A 20,523-nucleotide genomic window follows, 5' to 3' on the forward strand; every position below is an offset into this window, starting at 1 on the left:
CCATGGTAAAAACAGTATGGCAAACCCTCTGAGGGCTGATGAATTTCTATTTCGATATTGTCATATAACTCAACCCACAAATGTTTTATGTCTCTTCCTCTGTTGGAATTTGTTTTTTATTTGGCTATTTATAACTTATGTGTTGTCATTTGTATATTGCACATCAAAATCCAAAAGCCAGTAAAGGATCCATATTGTCAGCATGTTTTATTTTGTGGTACCAAATTAAAACAAAGCACTGATACTTGGAAATATACACATACACATTAATAAGATTCTCCTGTATAATGGGTATAAGTAATGCGTATGTGTGTGTGTGTGTGTGTGTGTGTGTGTTCTCACCAGAAGCAGTGCTTCCAGGTGACTGAGGTATGTTTCCTCACTGGCCAAAATCCCAGACAGGACCCACTTCCTCATCTCTAAACCTTTTTCCAGGTCACATTCATTCTGCAAACAAAAAAAACAGACAGTCATTAATAAAGTTACATCAATATCCAGTGATACGATATAATGCACACAAATAAATCCAATCTTGTACATGCCTATTCTTTACTTTCACACTGGAAGGCACACAATTAGATTTTTTTTTAAAGAGCATTCAATATCAGCTGGTAAAAGGATCTCTGAGGTACAGCAGCACATGCACCTTCTAGAAATCCTCCCTGGTTAACTCCTCATTCCCTTCAGCCCAGTTAAAGGAGGAGTACGGACATGAAAGAAAACAGAGAGGCAGAGAGAGATTCCTCGGGCTGTCTTGTTTAACCACAAACTCTGAAATAACTCAAACAGGCAGGGTCTCCCATGGGACAAAGGTTGGCGTAAAAATATGTGTGTGTGAGACAATGTGCAAGTGCACACACACACACACACACAGCGCTCAGGTTGGGACGTGGAAGCATCCCGTCCCTCTGGCTACGAGGAGGAGGAAAGAGAGAAAACAAGAATAGAAAGAGGGCAGAAAAGGAAGAGTAAAAGATATGACATGATGAAGAGGAGAACAAGATAGAGGGTAGGACTACATTTTTGACAGTCTAGTACAGAAAAATTGGGAGGAAAAAGGAGACATGATCAAAAATCCTACCCAATACTTGTATCTACATGACATATGATGTATGTAGGATGAGAGAGGTTTTTGTGAGAGTCATGGTGAGACAAGACTAAGACTAGCCAGAGGAAGGAGAGAAAGACATTAAGCAAAGAAAAATTCAATAGTAAAATTCCTGGGATTCATTCCTTGCATTACCAGTGTGAACAGAAGCCATAAGATTCCTGGATCAAGAGCATCTAACAAACTGTTAGGCCTCTCCTTGCTGATCAAGAGCCGTTATGTCACATGTGTATACATTCTATATGGAAATCCTACAGATAGCACACACTAATACTGTCATATATGTTTACACTCCAATCATATGGGTGCTAGGTGTGAAAGGGGCTAAAAGAAGGTCAAGACCAAGTGCACGAGGATGGCAAAGTTATCTGGAGAAAAGCACATTCAGGTCTTGCTGCTGTGACTTCAGCTGAATCAGCCTGCTGGACTTAAGCTACCTGGCTTCACAGACCTCAGTGATACACAGAGGAAATTGTGTGTGTATTCGGGCAGGGGGCAACAGGATAAAATCCATCTGGTAGCCAGGATAAGAGCCAGACAGGGTGTGAATTTAAGTGTATATGTAGCTATATTCCTACAGTTATGTGTTTATTATTTGTGGTATTTTTTTGAGTCAGATTGCAAATAAATTATTGTTTTAAGGTTTCATCTGCTCATTTTTTTTCTCCATAACAATTAATCTACGCAGTGTCAGAAAATACATGCCCAAGGATACTTCATCAGATTGCCTGTTTCATCCATATAAATGACTTAAACAATTAATGGAATGACAAATAATTTCAGCACTACGTCTGAGTTTCTGTATGTCAAGCCACCTGTAATTCTACATCTACATATCTACACAGCCGAATTCACGTGTGCATAAATATGCATGCTAAAATGATGTACAGTATTCATGTAAGCTGCATTTCAACATGTACAGCGAGTCCTTGGATCTCCGTGGGTGTACATGCATTTATTTAAATGGAGGGGCAAATGGGCCTGAAACCTGTTTCCATGGCCACTGCATAAGCAGATGCTAGCATGGATCTCAGGGGACTGTTATAGCCCAGAAGATTATGAAATGATCCAGAATTATTATGGACTCCATTATCTAGGAGTCCATTATCAGCAGGGTTACCGCAGGGCTAGACGTGCTTTGGTTTGGCTCACATTTCTATTGATTAGCGAATCAGTCGGTGAAAGAAAAACATGATTTAAAAGTGACAAACACATTCAGCTCACGAGAAAGTTCTATTTGATTAACAGCGACTTGACTGCAAGTATTGTGAACAGTTAAATGCAGCGCAGGATTTATACGGCGCTGTAAGCGGTTATAGTTCTATTTACAATCAATAACCATTAATCCTTTATGATGGCGGCTCTGTGCTGGTCTGACCAGGTTATGTAATGTAGTGAATGACACAGGTGTCACCAGGATTTACAGACACTATGTTGCACTATGTTGCTCCAGCCTCTCAGCATCTTAGCCATTGACACACAAGGCCGTACTTGTGCAAAAGCTTCGAATGAAGCAAAGATGATTCTATTTATTAAGTTTGTAGATATGATGTACAGACTACAAGTAGAACATGTCCTCTCTTCTTCATCTGACTGTTTTTCTTGTCTTCAAGAGTTTATGCTTCTGCTGTATATACGTCTTCTCTCTTTTCCTCTTTCAAAGAAAGAGAGACTGAAAAGTCTCTCTTTCTTTGTGTCTCTCTCTTAAGTGAAGGGTAAAGGAAACGATTCTGACAGACATGTATTATGCATCACATAGAGTTGTCTGGGGATCCGCGCTGTATAAAGCATCAGTTTCTATTGAAAAAGCTCTAATTGGTTATTATGTATAGATTCTAAGACAACCAAAAGTGGAAAAGTCTTCTCTTGCAAATAAAAAAAGTGCAAATAAGAGGGTATTAAAAGTAAATAAGTAATGTAACTATGATATAGGATTGCTCTTAAATGCATTACATTGCATTGTAGCGGCTTTGAATCTGTCTGTCTCCACTGAATTAAAAGGGAAAGCCTGGGGGCAGCAACTGAGCCCCCTGAATGTTTGTGAATGAATGAAAAATGAATGTAAAGCCTTCAATGAGCTACAAGTATCCGCATGAGCTATATGTCATTACCCCTCACAGAACATACCCGCTGCTAAGAGAACATGGGAAACACCAGAGTCCATCTGATGCATCAAGAACATTCAAAGCAAATGACAAGACGGGAACTTGAAACATCCAGCCACATGTTACTGAACTAGCAGGGGGCAGACGGGAGCCATAAAGTGTTTGTTCATCGTTTCAGACCCCAGACGCCTCCCTTAGGATGTACCCACATCTCCAGACATATCATCTTTTATTCATCGCCCTGGCAGCTAATGAGCCCATCTCTGGGTTCAGACTAAAAGGGGTGTCTGCTTTGCATGTTTGGTCATCAGAAAGTATAAATAAAACACATTCTCCCTGCTTAGGGTATATTTGGGTTTGCGTGTCTATATTTTCTGTGCAATAAAAGCTAATATTTTCCTATTAAACCCACACTTAAACCAATCCTCCTTCAGCTCACACACCCCTTAGTGGTGGCTGTATCTAACATGATTTAGGAATTCTGATTTGCTTCTGATTTGTTTATGCACGGATAATGTTTATAGGGGATGCGGGAGAATCAATACAAACAGTGTTTATTTGACAAGTGCGTAGATGTAGCTCAGGAGGCGCAGATAGAAACGGAGCAGCAGCGACTGTAATAACATTATTCTCCATCTCTGTCTCTCTTTCCCTTTAGAGTGCAGGAGACTGTCAGCTCATATAAACACTCAAGAGGAAAGGAGAGAAGTGAGCGGCAATGCGTGGCCTGTTCCACACTTTATTAACCCTTTTCAATTTTCATTTTTCACATCCTAATCTGTTTAGCATCCTGTTCTGCCATCCCTCGCTTTTCTGAAATGCCTAATGAGATTGCTTCCTATCTCCACGTGTCTGCTGTGTAATGGAGCCGTCTCAGAATTATCCTGTGCTGCAGGAGAAAGACATGCAGCATTACTTCTGGTTATTCAGAATGCACTTCGGCAAGATGTGACTGACACTGACAGAGTCGGTGTTTGCAGCGGTATTCTGGATAACGATGATGTGTATGATGCCACGTCACGCCATGACTATAACTGCAAGGAAACAAGCTATGTTCATTACAGATGTAATGCACTACAACAAGGGAGATTTTAATCTTTCCAAGCCTCATAATCCACTCAAGTTGGCCATCTAGAGATTTAGCCCTGAGTAAGAGAAGAGGCAAACTCTCCCTCAGGTCTGGGCCTAAGGGTGTAATATCAGATAAGATGAGAGAGCGAAGAAATTAGTTATTATGATACAGTATACAGCGGGGAAAAGAAAAATAGGAATTCTGACCAATGGGGTTATGTCATTCCCAATCTCTCGCTCTCTCTCTCTCTCTCTCTCTCTCGCTCTCTCTCACACATTTCCTGTCATCTACATCTACCCAAGAAAATTTGGAGGACTTTAGTTTGTCTTGGTTGAGCAAACTTTGCACGGAAAAAGAATCCAATAAAAATAAAGTGAGCCGTGGCTGTCCTTGATTGCCCTACAAGTATGTGCCAAGAAATCATACCGTTTTTTGTGAAAGATGTCATCAGTATTTTTGGCAAAACAGTTCAAAATATTACAACATAGCCCTCATAAGTCAGCTGACTTCCAATCAGTAACCCCCCCCTCTTTTCCCTCTGCAGTGCAGGGAAGAGTCAGATTATAAAGAGAACAAGAGTCACTGTAGAAAATTAAATCAGCAGTATTGCTGATGGTGATGACTCATCACAGTGACATCATAAAACCATCAGCTTCCGCTGAGCCAATCAGAGCCTGTCTGGGCTCTGACTCATCAATTAGAGAAGCAGACTGGGATATTGTTTGAAGAGGGACTGGCCAAGGGCAAATCAAGGACGATGCTAACTTCATTTTCATGACAGTTATTGAAAGCATGTCTGGCTGCTCGGATGATTTGTTGATGGATATTTGTAGAATGGCTGCATAATATATTTAACTAACCATCAGACACTGCCTCTGCCAACCCTTAACACACACATATTTACACACACACACACACACACGCATCGTCAGGTTTGCTCAGGGATTCTGACTCTAAATATGAAAGTTTACTCAGCAAATCCCCTTCGATCTCTTCTACGCCAGAAAATCGTGTGTATGTATGCTTTAGAGGAGGCAACCTCAGGCTGGGATGAAAGGTGTGCGTGCGTACATGCTCCTATATGAGTGTAAATCAGCGAGAGTTCCAAGCTGGCAGGTCAAAGGTTGGATGCAGTCAGGGGACTCATCATTTATTGGCAGAATCAAGCCATCAATCAGATTGACAGGCACTCACTCACCGGCTCAGACAGTGAGCAAAGAACGAGGGGGGCGGCGTCTGCTGATATTGCTTCATGACCACTGATGCGATTACTTCCTCCAAGGGCACACTGGAGAGGGGCAGTATCAGCCTATTACATTCTCCCACGATACCCCTCTATCCTAATGGAACGTATGGCTCTAGCATCTGCTAACTACAAATTCTCACAGTGATGACTAGATCTCCTAAGATACAAATAAATATAAATTGTAGAAAAGAGATGAAAAAAAAGAAAGGTAGTCTAAAATAGACTAATTTTTGTGTGTGTGTATGTGCGCATGTGCGTGTGTGTATCCTCTCCATGGTAACCTTTGAGGAGCACCAGACGTCATAGATCACTGGGTTTTCTCTCCCCAGACAAGAGAGAAAGAGCGGAGGGTAAGAGGATGAAGGCAGTGATGGGGTGATGGAGGTGATAGGTAATTCTGCCTAATACCCTGGATGAGAAAAAACCAGACTCTTAAGGGGGATGAGTTTCTTCACCGGATGACTGCTTCGGAGGTCATGAGGTAGGAGATATTGTCCTTTATCAATCCTCTCAAATGGCAGATTTGTTTTCTCATCAATTTACAGCTTTTTGATGAGGCGGGATTGCTCTAAGAATAGATTAGCCCACTTCCTGCCCTGTATTCAGGTCAAAGGAAGTATTGGCACCTTTTGCCATAGAGGAGTGATTTCACCCATGTTTCTAGAATTGTATATCCATATGGTGTTATGCTTTGTGTCTCACATTAGTAACAAAAAAGAGACTATTTCATAAGGGAGGTATGACGGAGGATCAAGTGGGCTTCTACAATTTTCACCACTGTTTCAATATCTATTTTCTTATGTTAACACCGGCAGTAGGACATTGTGCAATAGCGTACTGACCGACTTGGAGGACTCCAAAGATCCAGAGGAGAGGGTGTCCCGACTGCTGCGGCTCTTGGAGCTGAGGTGCGGCGAAGACGACGGCGAGTCATCAATGTAGGGTAGGATGTCGTGGTGCCTCCGCTGCTCTTCTGCGCGGTCTGCGTCATACCCATACGAGGGAGGGGTCCCGGTAAAATGACCATCTGTGATTGGAGAGAACCAAATGTTAAGTTAGTATCTTTTACACTTTTGATGTTTCTTCTTTATAAGATAGTTTGTAGTAAAGAAAGTAAGCATTGATTTGGTGATTTGCAGATCAAAATATGTCTAAAGTCGGGGAAAAGTGAGTTTTTTTAGATGTCTAGCAATTATTTCAACTGCATTTCAATTATTGTATTTCAGCACACTGATGGGATGTGATTCACAGTGAAATCTACTAATATAAATGTAATTGACACAATGGTTATGTGGACATTAAATATTTAAAAAACCCACTTTTCAACCAAATTTAATCCCACTTTCAATGCAGACGTCTAGCTAGACATATTTTACCTCCAAATGATCAACTTTGTGTTAACTGTGAAGCTTTCTGCCCTGCATTTAGTGTTAATGTAGGGAGGTACACTGCCATTTGGTGTTGCCAAACAATCTCATGACAACATCATTTAATATCTTTTGCAAAAAAATAACTTTTGTAAGTTTTAACCTGACCAAAATCCGTTCATATTATTGGTGTCTTTGCAACACACGCTGGGCAGAATTGGTGTCACACATTTGCTGATTGGCCTCATATTCACAGCAGGTTGTCATGTTTTGCTAATTTCCAACACTAATTAATGCAGTTCCAGAAACTAGGGCACACAAAATGAGTTTCCCCCCTGCATCTTTGTTCATGCATTCATACAAAAACATAAAAGCTCTGAGAGGAAGCACTTTGAAAAGGCCCAACTATAAACTGGGTCAAGGTTCAAATGATTTGAACACTGAGAGCAGCATCTCGAGGGAAATTTTCTACAACCTCCTTCGGAACTGCTTCCGAGATGGGCGCTATCACTTTCTCTGTGGGAAAATAACAGTTCAGCCTCCACAAAGTGATTTTGCCTATGGTTATGTGTGCTGCCCTTTACAAGGAGAGGTGGGAGAGACACAAAGAACAAAAAAAAAAAAAAACAAAGGTCAGTGAGCTGGATGCAAACAAACATACGATCTGAATAAGAATGCCTTGTTTTATGATGTCACACTCAGCAAGGAAGCTCCACGTGTGGCTTTGTGTGGTTCCACTGAAAAAATGTTCAGCTTCCAGGAGGAGAGAGTACAGTCAGCGGTTCGGGGAATCTGTAACAGCTGAGGGGAAGACATCATGCATCTCTAAGTGTCACAGAAGACCTTTTGCTCATCTCCTCCCACTCCTCTACACTCAACAGAGTTCTCAGAGAGCTCGTCTGTGCTGACTCAGACTAATAACATGCCACAGCTCTTTCCAGAGTCAAACACAAACACACGCACAGAATACTCTCCAGGCCACACTAAGAAATAAGCATTCTGTAGCTTTAAAAACACATTTAAGTGGCGTCTATAGTGTTTTTCATTGTGTTTTTTTCTTTTTTTTTTGGCTTACACCCGCACATACACAGACATATGCTCTTTAAGTCACAGGTCATAAAGTGAGAAAAATAAAAAGAGAGAGAGAAATAGATGGAAAGAACAATGCCAGTGTGTCCAGGGCTCATCTGACCTTCAGCCCACCCACCGCTCGCTCCGTGTACTCGCTGCTGCCTGTGGGCGGGTGCTACCCACTGCGACTGATTCGACTAGCGGCGTCCTGCCAGGCAACATAGAGACTCTGTGTGTGTGTTTGTGTGCAAACAGCCTCTTCCCACAATGCCAAACCTCCCAGCAAACCAAGTTGAGTAGTGTACTACCCATTCTTCATTCATTTTTTGAATTCTCATATGTGCTGCTGCTCTTACTTTGGTAAACCTGCATATATTTTGTTACTTATATATTTTCTAACTCATGTGTTCCTGCTTAATATCTTCTAGTTTTGTACAGTAATTGTCGGAAACATGATATTAATTGTGTTTTTCCTTCTGTTATTTGTATCCTCCTATAACTGGCAGTGGAATGACCAGATTTCACAGTAATATAATTTAGGTTACATTTATCTTATTATGCCTGTTAGAATTAAAAGGTTTTTACAGTTTGTTAACAGCAAAAACTTCATATAATTCAGAAGAAGAAGAACATGCTAAGCTGATTCACTACTCTAAAAATAAGGGGTGTGGATGGGAAAAACACAAAGTGGGAAATGAGTGAGTACCATCCTGGCATGTTTCTGTTATTTGGGTTGGGTTTTTTTTTTTAGCTGTTTCTCTCCAACACTTGAATAACTGCAGGACTCATTTCAATATTCCTGCCACCTAGCTTTGGAAAAACGTTGTCACTAGAAATGCACTGAGGGGGTGTGTATGCATATATGTACGTGTGTGTGTGTGTGTGTGTGTGTGTGTGTGGAATGCCTCAAGTGTACACACAGCCCTGAGGCCTAGAACATTGAGCATCCAGACAACATTTTCTAGGCCGTAACCACCTCTTGGTTAAAAAGGGGGCACAGGCATAGACCTAAAACCACAATCATGAATAATAATGTGTTGACTGTAGATAGAATGAGGAAACATGAAATGGCAAATGAATCACGGCAGCTCTGACTCTGACTGAACAGAGTGTCTTCTGGGGAATGTAGGCTATGTGTCTCTAGGGTACGAAAGCAACAAGCTAAATAGCTCCAGCTTATCTCCTTTTTACAAATAAAACAAGGCAATCTAGACGTTTTCTTCTATAAACATAGAACAGACTCATAATAAAGTAAAAAGCTATTAATACATCAGATTTGTTTAGACTATGACTATGTATAAGTATGTTACTACCTGTAATATATGTGAGCACATGTGGAGTATATGTGTGTGTGCATGACCTGCAGTTTCCAGTGGAGGAGGGACTGAGCTTTACTAGTCTGTTAATGGGTCACCGTAGCCTGTGGTCATCAAACACTAGGCTACAGTCTGTCCACGTCTGACCTCATCTTGGCCCAGACACTGCTTCTAACGTCGCCCCGAGTAAGTCTCTCTCTCTCTCTCTCTCTCTCTCTCACGGTCTTTGTCTGGATGAGCCCTGCATCTTTGCATACATCTAACTGCCTTCTATCTTTATCTCTCTCTGTCTCCCTTCTCTTCATTCTCTCCTTCTTGTGAACAGATCGCTTGTGTTTCCGCAGATACACAGCTGGCCTCTTCATCCTCATGCTGCTCACAGATCAGCATCTTCCTCTTCCTGCTTAGCACAACCTCACCCCCCCCCCCCCCTCCTCTCTCTCTTGTCTTCTGAACGATTCCCCCTCAGGAAAAGAATAAACTGCAAATATGACAGAAAGGCTAATACATATGCCTGGAGAGCAGGGCAAGTGCACAAACACACACAGAGTACTGCTTTATATTATTCTAAAAAAAAAAAAGAAGAGAAAAACAGTTCGCCCATTGATTTCCTCCTGGAGCTATTGGCAAAATAAAACAACCAAACTCTGCTTCGAACCACAGATATAAAAAAAAAACCCCACACAAACGCAAATATACATACGCACACACATTCCTGTAAAATGTTTACATGGAAACAGTGTTTGGGAGGGGAACAGGTCTTTTTCCTGCTGCAGGTGGAAACTATAATCACACTGGGAATAGCTGGTGCTCCACTGCCATGGCAACACATGGGTCTTTCCAAAACAGTATCACAGGCAGGGCAGGGGTATCAGGGTATCAGGGTGTCATGTGACACTGGTCTGTTGATGGGACGTCCTGTATAATATAGGGCGTCTTGGGCTTCAAATACTGTACATGGGAACTGTTTGAAACTGTTGAATCATGACTACTTTCGTATGCTGCACATGATGCACTGCTGAGGTATTTTTTGGAGCCTGACACATCTGGACAAGAATGGATTGTGCATCTGGGTTTGCTGATTTTTTTTTGCATATAACACTCAAAGAGTCTGATGAGACTGGGGCTAGGTATATCGAACCTCAGTGCTTTTTTGGTACAGTATCAAAACATGTCAGTTAGTTAAAAGCGAAAGTTCCTATTAATCACATGGTTAGATTCATAAGATTCAAGACACTTTATTGCCATTTGCACGGGCACAGGGAACATGAACATTGGAATTATTGTGTAGTTCACTCAGTCAGGTTAAAAAAGAAACAATTTTACAATACTTACTTATACTAAAATCGAAGTTAAAAAAATGAAAAAAAGAAACTGAGGTGTGAGAGAGAGAGTTGTTTACAGCATTCCAACAATTATTCACAGAGATAATCTTGTTTAATTATACTTAAATCAGATTAATCTTGATTTAAATAATAACTTTAAATTGTATTTTCTTCAGATAAAGCTTGTATGACTACTTATGTTCAGACAACATTTAACATTTGAAAACTTTGGCTTCTTTCCTTTAATGAAAGCTCAACATTTTGGAAAATACCCTCATTTGCTTTCTGGTCGATAGTGAGCGGAGAAGATCAATACCACTCTCATCCTACAGAGAGGTATCAATCTTCTCACTTCACTCTTGGCAAGAAAGTGAATAAGTCTATTTCCTAAAATGCCAAACTATACTTTTAACTGAAAAAGACGTTTGGTAGAAAAACATTTTTACACTCAAGGTATCAAAAGAAGTAGCTACAATGTCTTTCCTGTATTGGTACAGAAACTTGACTGCATCATATTGAACAATGTCTAATTATACCCTGGAGACCTGTGAAAAAAATCTATTCTCTATGTTTGTCTATGTTTGGTGTATAATCTCTATCATTTTAGCCATGTACAGTAGGTTACTTCTTGTAATAAGATATCATTTTGAGAAGCCACCCACTCTCTCTTACCCTTTCATTCTCTTTGTCTCATGCTTTTCCAAGTTTACTCTCTCTTAAGTCTCATACCTCTCTAATAAGATTGATTTGGACAGTCTTTCCTTTTCTTGCTCTCAGCCATAATGGATACCACATCTACACGCACAGTACTGTTACAGCACAAAAGTGCAACAGCTTAAAAGGATGAATGAGCTAACAATCTATTTGCTTCACTCATGCTCACACATAGGAGGAATTAAAAGGCTTGTCTGAGTTTAATTGAGATAAAGAGAGCTGTGGCCTAAAGACAAAGGAAACAATTGTTGCCTGAAGCCCTTTAACGCTCTGAGTAGCGCCGGAGGAAAGAAGGGGTGTAAGTAAAAAACAAACCGCTGTTAGGACAGAAATAATCATGAAGACTACTACAATAAGAAAGGAAATGATAAGTAACAATGAAGAGCGAGAGGACAGAGACAATGCGACAGACTGAGAGCCATGAAATTGGAGAGAGAGAGAGAGGGAGTGACTCTCAAAGGGGGCATAAGATATCCTCGATAGTGAGGGCTGCCTCTCCATCCCCCCATCTCGCTTTCCACTCGTCACGACCGTCATAAATCTGCCCCTGCTGCTGAAGCCTTTATTGGCCTGTCATCCAAACACTGCCAATATAACCCCACCTCTGGCTCTTTCTCTCTAACACACACACACATACAATTACAAATACATTCACACACTTACCTTAATGTCCCACCCAGCCTCATAGGATCCTAATGTTATGCTACAACATTACAGCCCTCTTTCTTTAGCTTTCTATCTGTTGAGAGGAGTAATCAGAGATCGAACGGTGTGTATTAATCTGATTCGTGTAGCCTACAGTGTGCCAGTAAGGCTTATTGAAGAGGCCAGGTCTGGATTCTGGAGATAAATAAGATGAAATTTTCATTACTGCCCCTCTAAAATGGTGTCAAATATATATATGCAGTACTGTACTGTAAACTATGATGGAAATGAGGAAAAGAGGAAGAGAGGGCACCCTTTCCCTTGAGTTTCTCCATCGCCTGAATATCCAATTTAGAGACAATTTAGCACAGAGGGAGAGGGGGGCTGGTAGATGAGTGGAAGTGGAAAGCTGTGAAAATTAAAGTGAAGCCTTAGCTACAGCATTGCTGGGGGGGTGGGAGTGGGGGGGGGGGGGGGGGACAGACATGCCGTCAAATGAACTTGAACACAGCGTTTCTGTGGTAATCCCCCTCGCAACTGCACAGGCACTTGACAGCAGTTAATTTGATAAATGTCGGTATCTTGTCATTAGAGGCAGACGTAGTGCCATAAATTGCATGGGTGGCATCTATTCTTAAAGTCTGGAATATCTGCAATTTAGGCATGACAATCTTTCAACTGTACTCAGAGAACTGCTTTCGTTTGAGGTCACACAGTGGCCACTTTGCATCCCTCATAGAAACTGTCTACGACCAGATTGGAGAAGCAAAATGACTCTCACGAGATAAAGATAAATCCTAAAGGCATCTTTGCGGGATCGCTGTAAAAGCTACGACTGCCTTGGATTCCACATAACATGTTAAGTGTGTATTTGGCTGCGTAAAGCACCTTCTCTGCAGGAGAAATGTGTCCCTGGAAGCTTGTTCTATTTTATGAATTTATTTTTGTCTTTCTATTGCTCCTTTGAGAAGACCAAGAGGACCAAAGAGGACCACACACTCAACTTTCCTCGTCTCGTTTCTCCAATTGCAGTTTATCATTCACCAATCAAACCAGCAATCAAAGCTGCCCGATGTCTATCTGATGGTGAATTCCTTGTTCCCACTTCCTAGCATTATTAACATTACTCGAGTTGAGAAATCAAAATAAACCATTTTGTTTCCTGGAGGTAATCTCTTTGCCTCGGTGTCGATAATCTCTGTGGAAACGACCCAGCAGCAGCAGCAGCCGGTTTCAGTTATAAAGCCGGGATGGTCGCCAAGTCAGAGAGAGAGACAAAACAAAAAAACAAACAGCGCCCCCTGCGGTGATGTAATCATCCCTTTGTCTCTGGATGGGTGGATGAGAGGCAGAACAGAGGATGGAAAAAGAAAAAAAGGCAACAGAGGAAAGAGCGTAGCCTGAAATCAAATCATTGGTGGAAGAGAGAACAGAGAGATGAGCAGAGGAACGAGGATATTTGTGGTGCCTTGTTTACTGTGTGGGATCACAATGCTACAGTTTGTGCCATGAGCTGTTTTTATATGTTTAAATATTTGTGTGGTTTTGTGTGTTTTCTTCAACTGCTCTTGGGAACAGATGCAAACAGTTTGTCCATGTCATAAATCTGTGCCACAGAGACAGAAACACTGTCACACTGACAGCTAGGCTGCAAGCACTGATGAGTTTTTTTTAACCTGTGGCACGAGAGTTGGGGAGCGTCTGAATTTTATCGATTCTGATTCTGCTCACTGATTATGGTTCTCATCGGTTCCCATCGGTTTCTCATTGGTCATCTCATTGATTTCAATTCCAAAATGGTTAAAAAAAAAAGAGGTCAAATGTTTAGATAACAAAAATATCTTTATTCTTTTAAGCATCTACTTGTGTTAGTGTGAGTGCTAGCGAGGTGCTAGCGCCGGCTGATGACACACTCACACTCGGAGACCACAAAACATCAAACACTGAATGTTCTTTTAGATGGACACCGTGCTGCTTTAAATGTTTGGTCAGACTTGATGTTCAACCTGACTCACAGCTAATTAGCTTCCCACATGCACTTTTCCTTGTTGTTTTCTTTAATAAAGTGAAGCCACACTTTACCGCGGTCCACCTTTCACTACTGTTGTGACGTTAGCCGTGCATGCTCGTATCTAAACAAATCATCTCGCTGTTGTGTTGATGTATGATGTAGACAGGTCCTCACAGATAGCCACGTCCTTGCAGATATGTAGCCTTTGTTTGCGATAATAAAGGGTTATCATGTTTAGGAACCGATAAGCAGACCCAAAATTAAATTTTTTTAATGGCAATTTTTCTTGGCATTTTGGATTTGGTTCTAATTTGGATCTGGTTTTTGGTTCACAACCCTGTGTGGCACTGTTAGTTGCTGCCTTATATACTGCTAACTGTGATCTAAAATAACTTTTTGGCTATTAAGACCCACTGAACCCACCGAATGTTCCGATGATAATAGTGCGTTTCAGGATCTCAGTCTGTTTGTCTGAGGGTTATGACCAGTTTTCTGCAGGTAGCAGACAAGATCAAATATTCATTCATTCGGAAACCAGTAGCGTTTGGGAGCCTCTGTGCAGTGCTGTTCTGAGACATGAGTCAGTTCCTTGCGTGCATAATGTGTGTGCGTAGCGAGTGGAGAGAGTGCGTGGCTGAAAAGTGACGTGAATGCGAGCAGCGCAGAGGAAATGGTTAGCAGTAAGTTGTAAATTTGGCAGTAAATGTACAGACTACAGTGTGTCAGTTAATGAATGTTGCAGCTTCTCTGAACAAAGAAAAGTCTCGTCTGTTGTTTCCCCAACTCCTAGAAAAGTCAAAGGCATTAGCCCCGAAGTTAGCGACAATGGGTTGGCCTAACCTGACGACGCTCACTTAAGGTGGACTGACCTTTAAGATGGACCAGCTATTCTCATTTTAGTATCAATCTCAGTCGCTCCTAAACAGACGATGGAGATATGTGTGGCTGCTGAAATACCCACAACTTTTCCCAAGCACAAGAAGACTTTTTCAAATTCTGGTGTCTTCAAACAACCAATTAATTAAGAGTTGTTAATTGTGGTTAATTTTGTATCAATAAAATAAGAGATGCATCGACTATTGTTTAAGAACTTCAGATATTTCAATGCTGTGTTTCTTGAGCCTCATCCTGATAGTTTGCTGTCAGGGGTTACTGCACCACTGTCAGGTATAAAATATGGGAAAGCAGACAAACAAGGAATAGGACAGAGAAATGATTTGATAAAACTGATTAAAACAGACAAAGGTTGACAGGCAAGCAGGTATGGAAATGACCCAAACACAGAAATAAACATAATCCCTGACAGAAATAAAGACATGGACACAAAGATAATTGCACAACTAATCACACGGGCTGCCGCAAATTCGTCTGACAGAATGACAAACAGCCATATGTCGCATCTTGTGTGTTGTGTCAGCTTCCCTCTGCGCTGTGTCCTACATCCTCGGCCGCTTCTCTCCATCTCTCTGCTTCAGTCTACATTTTTCTTTGCGTATTCTCTCTCCTTCCTGCTGCCGCTTCCTTTGATCGCACAAGACTTTCGAGGAGAGCGTTCTTCTGTCTCAGTGGACACATGACCACACACATACACACACACACACACACACACACACACCACTCTTCCCTCATCTTGTCAGACAAACCTTTGATTCCATAAAGCGCCTGTCGTGTCTTCCCCTGTCAACTACCAAAGTCATTAGGAAGGAGACTCATTACCCCGACCCCTGAAGCATTATGGGGGAAATAAGCGTTCAAATTGCTGCAAAATCACACAGAGACTCTGATTAATAATACAGCGTGCTAAATTACCAGCTCTGCTCGGGAACATGGACTGCTCTCATTAGACTGCGGTTTCTACAGGCAAAGATGGTAATGTGTAATGAAAAATAGAGAATGCTTGGCTTTTAGGTTAAGTCAGCAAATAGTACACTATGGGAATTTCAGTGTAGACGGCTGATGATGGGTCTTAAGTGGTCGTATTTACGGTATGTACACTGTCTTGCTCTTTGCATCTGTTGCAGCTAATCAAGATAATAACACATTCTTATCTCCACTCCGCTCTTTCCTTTCACAACAGGAGAGCTTTCTTTCTCTTGCTCTTTCTCCTCCTGAATACTATCTTTCCACAGCATCTCTTTCCCTCTTGTTGCGTCCGTCTGCTTTTTTTTCTCCCATTTCCCTTTCCGCGTTGGCCTTTGCAGGAGTCAGTCTGCGATCTCACCGCGACGGTAAATCTTGAGGGTAGAGCTCAGCCCTCTGACACTCTCCTTAATGCATCATGAGCACCGCAGCAATTGCGTGTGTTTCTGTGTGGGCGGAGAGCAGACTCATTAATTTATCTACAGTGAAGCCGGCACTTAAATCTCCATGACTATCTGCAAAACATTCTGTGGCCTGTCATAAGTAATGTGTGGGTTTTAAATGCTCTAATGTGCTCGATAAAAATAGAATCAACGTCACTGACAAACGCTAATTATGTATACCCACATTTGCTTTATTGTTGATGAAGATGTTTAGCTGAAGGTAATTTTTAGCATCTTTTAGCATCCAAAGTTTGACTGAAACAGCTAACCAAAGACCGAAGTGTGGGCCTTAATAAAGTCATCACAATGCCTCCTTTCACATATAGTGAAACAAAATATGAATATACAGTATAACAAAATATTATCACACAATCACAGGTGTTTAATTGTTTTCATGCGTCTGTTGCTGGAGGCACTCAAGCCCCTGAAGCAGAGCAAAAGGTCAGAGGTTAGAGGTTAACGCATTGGAAGAGTAGGGACAAAGGTCAGGAGGGTTTTGTGTTACTATGTGTCTTCATGTGGTGTGTTTGTGTATCCATGTATGCCTGCAGGAGGGGGAGCTGAAATCCAATTACTAAACCTCAATCAATAAAACCACCCACTAGAAAATGCACACTGGCCGTTATCAGCTACTGGCAACATACACCTCCGTTTAAAAATATCGTCATGTCTTGAAATCATGACAGAATCTAAAAGTAACAGTAGTGGACCCCAAAATATGTGCTGCTCCTTTCACTCAACTGGACCAACATGGCTTGACACAACTGATTGAGCAGCCAATCAGTTACAAAATATGTGTGAGCCTGTGAATTGGCAGCTATTTTGATAATCAAATCATTTTAATAAAAATAATCTTTAGCTGCAGCCTTACTGTGAATAAAAATATAGAACTAAAAGTAGGTCTGAGTGTGTATCAGCTGATAGACAGATGATCCTGGTACATTTCATCCAGTCTGATAGAAAAACTGAAGTAAACTGTAAGTAAAACACTGATGATTGCTCCACAAAATGCAACATTTTACATTTATCAGTGATGAGTGATGCCTGTACTGCCCCTACTTGCTATTTGGATCTGATTTGAGACACTACTGTCTGCTGAAAGCTGGTAAATATTAATTAGTGGGCAATAATCTATGACAGACCACAAATAAAGATAAATGATGTGTCTGACAGCAGGTGTTCAGCAGGGGTCTAATTACTATTGACACGTCTTTTAACTCAAAAAATTAATCATTGTTGAATTTTTGTTTGTGTCACGATATTTTCAAATCCACATACACATGTAATACTACAATGACTACAACTATTACTACTTTTTTAATAACTGTGGCAACATAGATGGGAAAAGTGGTGAAACAAAAGACCAAGAGAGTATAGCAAATGCTTTGTTAGCAGTATCTATAATGTGCAGCAGTTGTGAGTTTTATGGTTATGGGTTCATGGTATGTACTGTTTAGGTGGTGTAGAGCTGCAAGAGTCCTGTGTAATTAAAATACAGTCTGGTAGCACAGCAGACGCCAAACTATAGTAAGCCAGCTGGAGGCTGATAGTGTGACTACATCCACATACTGTAAGAAGCAGATTTTCTAAATGTAAATTTAATCATTTATTTGTTCAATTCTGAGGAGCTGCAACAGCATAATACAGTGTAAACAGGTGGAGTTTCCCAGTCATGTATAGCCTCACCTGAGCAGCTACTGTATAACGAGCCACCACTTTCTCTCCGGATTAAGAAATAAACTCCTTGACAGAAATGGAATGAAGAAAAAGTGCAAATGGCTCAAATGTTTAACCACCCGTGCAGTTTTGAAACTGCATCCAATCATTTTATGTACTTTAAGCAGTTCAGTGAGTGTGAGTTCCTGGCGTAACTTCATTTCTGAGACACAACAATCCCGAGAGTCCTGTAACGCAGGTAATGTTGCTGCTGCTGCTGCTGCTGGGATTGTCTCTAAGAAACCAAATCAAAGCATCAGACCCCCTGCTAGGCCTTTCTGCCAAACAACTGAAGTTCTGCCAGTCTACAGTGTAATACACTGATTAGCTTCATATAGACAATACAACTAGTCTACAGGCATTCAGATTCATGTCAATATGATATATCCAATCATTAATATGGAAAGTGCAACTGTTCACTGCAAAATCTCAGTAAGAATCACGACGAAATAGCATTTTGAAAAAAATAGACTGATGCATTTCCTGCCAAACTAGGATGTGACATAATGTGGGATGGATCATTCAAAAGTGTTAACCAATGGGATATCAGTTAGGTGGAGAGGTAGGTTTATTTGATGAAAGGGGTGGCATTGTTTAAAACTTTGTGATGTTATGGGTTTTTTGTATTAAAGGATAGATTCATCATTTTCCAAGTCTGTCTAAAAACAATATTCAGGTGCCCAAATGAACACTGAAACTGTTTTTTTTTTTTGCTGTAATCAGTCCTCCTGTTCATACTGGAGATCTTTTCCTAATTTGCCTTCAGTGTAAGTGATGGGGTGGCAAAATCCACAGTCCTCCTTCCCTGCAAAAATGTATTTAAAAAAAGTTTATTTGAAGCACATATGAACTTTCAGCTGCCAAAATTAGTCAACTCAAGTCAATATATTTCAAAGTTACTGTCTTTTTAGCGCCAGTTTCCCTCTTTTTGTTACAATCTTTCCACTGCAGCTGAACAGGAAAACACTGTCCACCGAGAAACAAAGAGGGAATTTTTACTAAAAAGACTGCAACTGTAGAAGATATCCACTTTATTTGACTAACTCAGACATCTGAAGCCTCATATTATCTTCAGATCAACTTTTAAATATTTTTTTTTTAATTTTTCTCAAAACAAGGACGGTAGATTTTGTCCTTCATCACATTGTAAGCACTAATGATCAGTATGAACAGAAGGAGTGATTACAGCGTGCAAAACCTCTTTCATTGTTCATTTGGGCACTTGACTGTTGTTTTAAGACAGACATGAAAAAATTGTGAACCTACTCTTTAAGCCTACTGTTACAGTATGACGTACCCACTGAAGATACTTGTGTATGACATGTATGACACATAAGCCGACAAGCTGAAAAAGTCATCTCTCATTTCCTTGTGCAAACAGCTGAATGAAAAACATCAATTAATGATCTATGCCCGATCCAACCTGAAAACAAACTGAAAGAGCTCCACTCAGTTTACCTCAACCCTGTCCCCTCTCTTACCGCTCCCGGCTCAGACACTGTGGGCTGCGGCGGCGCTTATCATCGACAAACAGCAGAACCGGCACAAAAGGCCTCAATCTGCCTAATCTCTGGTCAAACACAAGCCGCAGCATCATCGCTGCTCAGGGCAATAAACTGCTGCTTTATGCCGGAGCTGTTCAGGGGACACGCATTAGGACTTTGCTAAACGGACCATAGAGATTTGCCAAAGCCCTGTCTCCAGGGGAACTGTTGCCTGGGTTACCACAGCCAACAGGAAGAGCATTTCATTTCTGATTAGGTAACCTGTCAGGCTACAGAACAGACTTTTATTTATGCTACTTAGCAAGTATAAACAGAAAAAACTAAGCATCCCAGGTGAATGTCTTATGAATTTCTTTGTTGTTCAAATTAGGAAAAAGTCAGCCTAAAAGATGCCAATATTTGCTCGTGGACACTTCCTGGTTTCTCAAAGAAACTTAATTTGTTTCTTGATATCTATATAAGCAGCTGTATGAAGAACAAAGTCTGACTAACACTGACTCAAGGATTTGAAATAGAGAACAAGAGGGGGGAAAAAATGCAAAATTGCATTCCACCATAAGGTAAGCTGTCATTTTAACATCCTTTTAATGTATTTCTCACCCGATCTGGTTGCCATGGAATTTCTGTGGCCTGTATCTGTTCTTCTCTAATCTTCTCCTCCTCCTCCTCCTTTTCTATGCTCCCCCCTCTTTACACTGGCACTGGGCCAGTCTGACTGTCTGCCAGTTTGAAGCGTCCCAGCATCAATTACCTGAACCCAGCACTCACATATTCCCATAATGGCTCTAAAAACCTACACACGCACATACACACACACACACACTTACATACATGCCTCGCCCCCACACAATGCCTAATCAAAATACACACTTATGACATACTAGAACATATCCACACTTTCAAAACCCTCTCTTTCTTTGCATGTGTACGCACACATTTTCACAAAATGAGGACACTGAATAATTAGGAGACTGAAAAAAAAAAAAAACAGTTTCAGTGCCTACACAGACAGTCATTTC

The 20,523-nt window shown here is 41.0% G+C and overlaps 1 protein-coding gene across 1 annotated transcript in view; it reads right to left on the minus strand.

The window, feature by feature from the left end:
* The window catches only part of bcr (BCR activator of RhoGEF and GTPase), a 91,231-nt gene that overhangs the window by 32,896 nt on the left and 37,812 nt on the right, over window positions 1-20,523 (minus strand). The window contains exons 3-4 of the mRNA XM_044334133.1: window positions 6,374-6,558; window positions 343-447 (exon numbers count right to left, since the gene is read on the minus strand). Of these exons, the coding sequence (XP_044190068.1) occupies window positions 343-447; window positions 6,374-6,558 (290 nt within the window). The remainder of the gene's footprint in view (window positions 1-342; window positions 448-6,373; window positions 6,559-20,523) is intronic.

Source organism: Thunnus albacares, chromosome 18, assembly GCF_914725855.1.
Source record: "Thunnus albacares chromosome 18, fThuAlb1.1, whole genome shotgun sequence".
NCBI lineage: Eukaryota > Metazoa > Chordata > Actinopteri > Scombriformes > Scombridae > Thunnus > Thunnus albacares.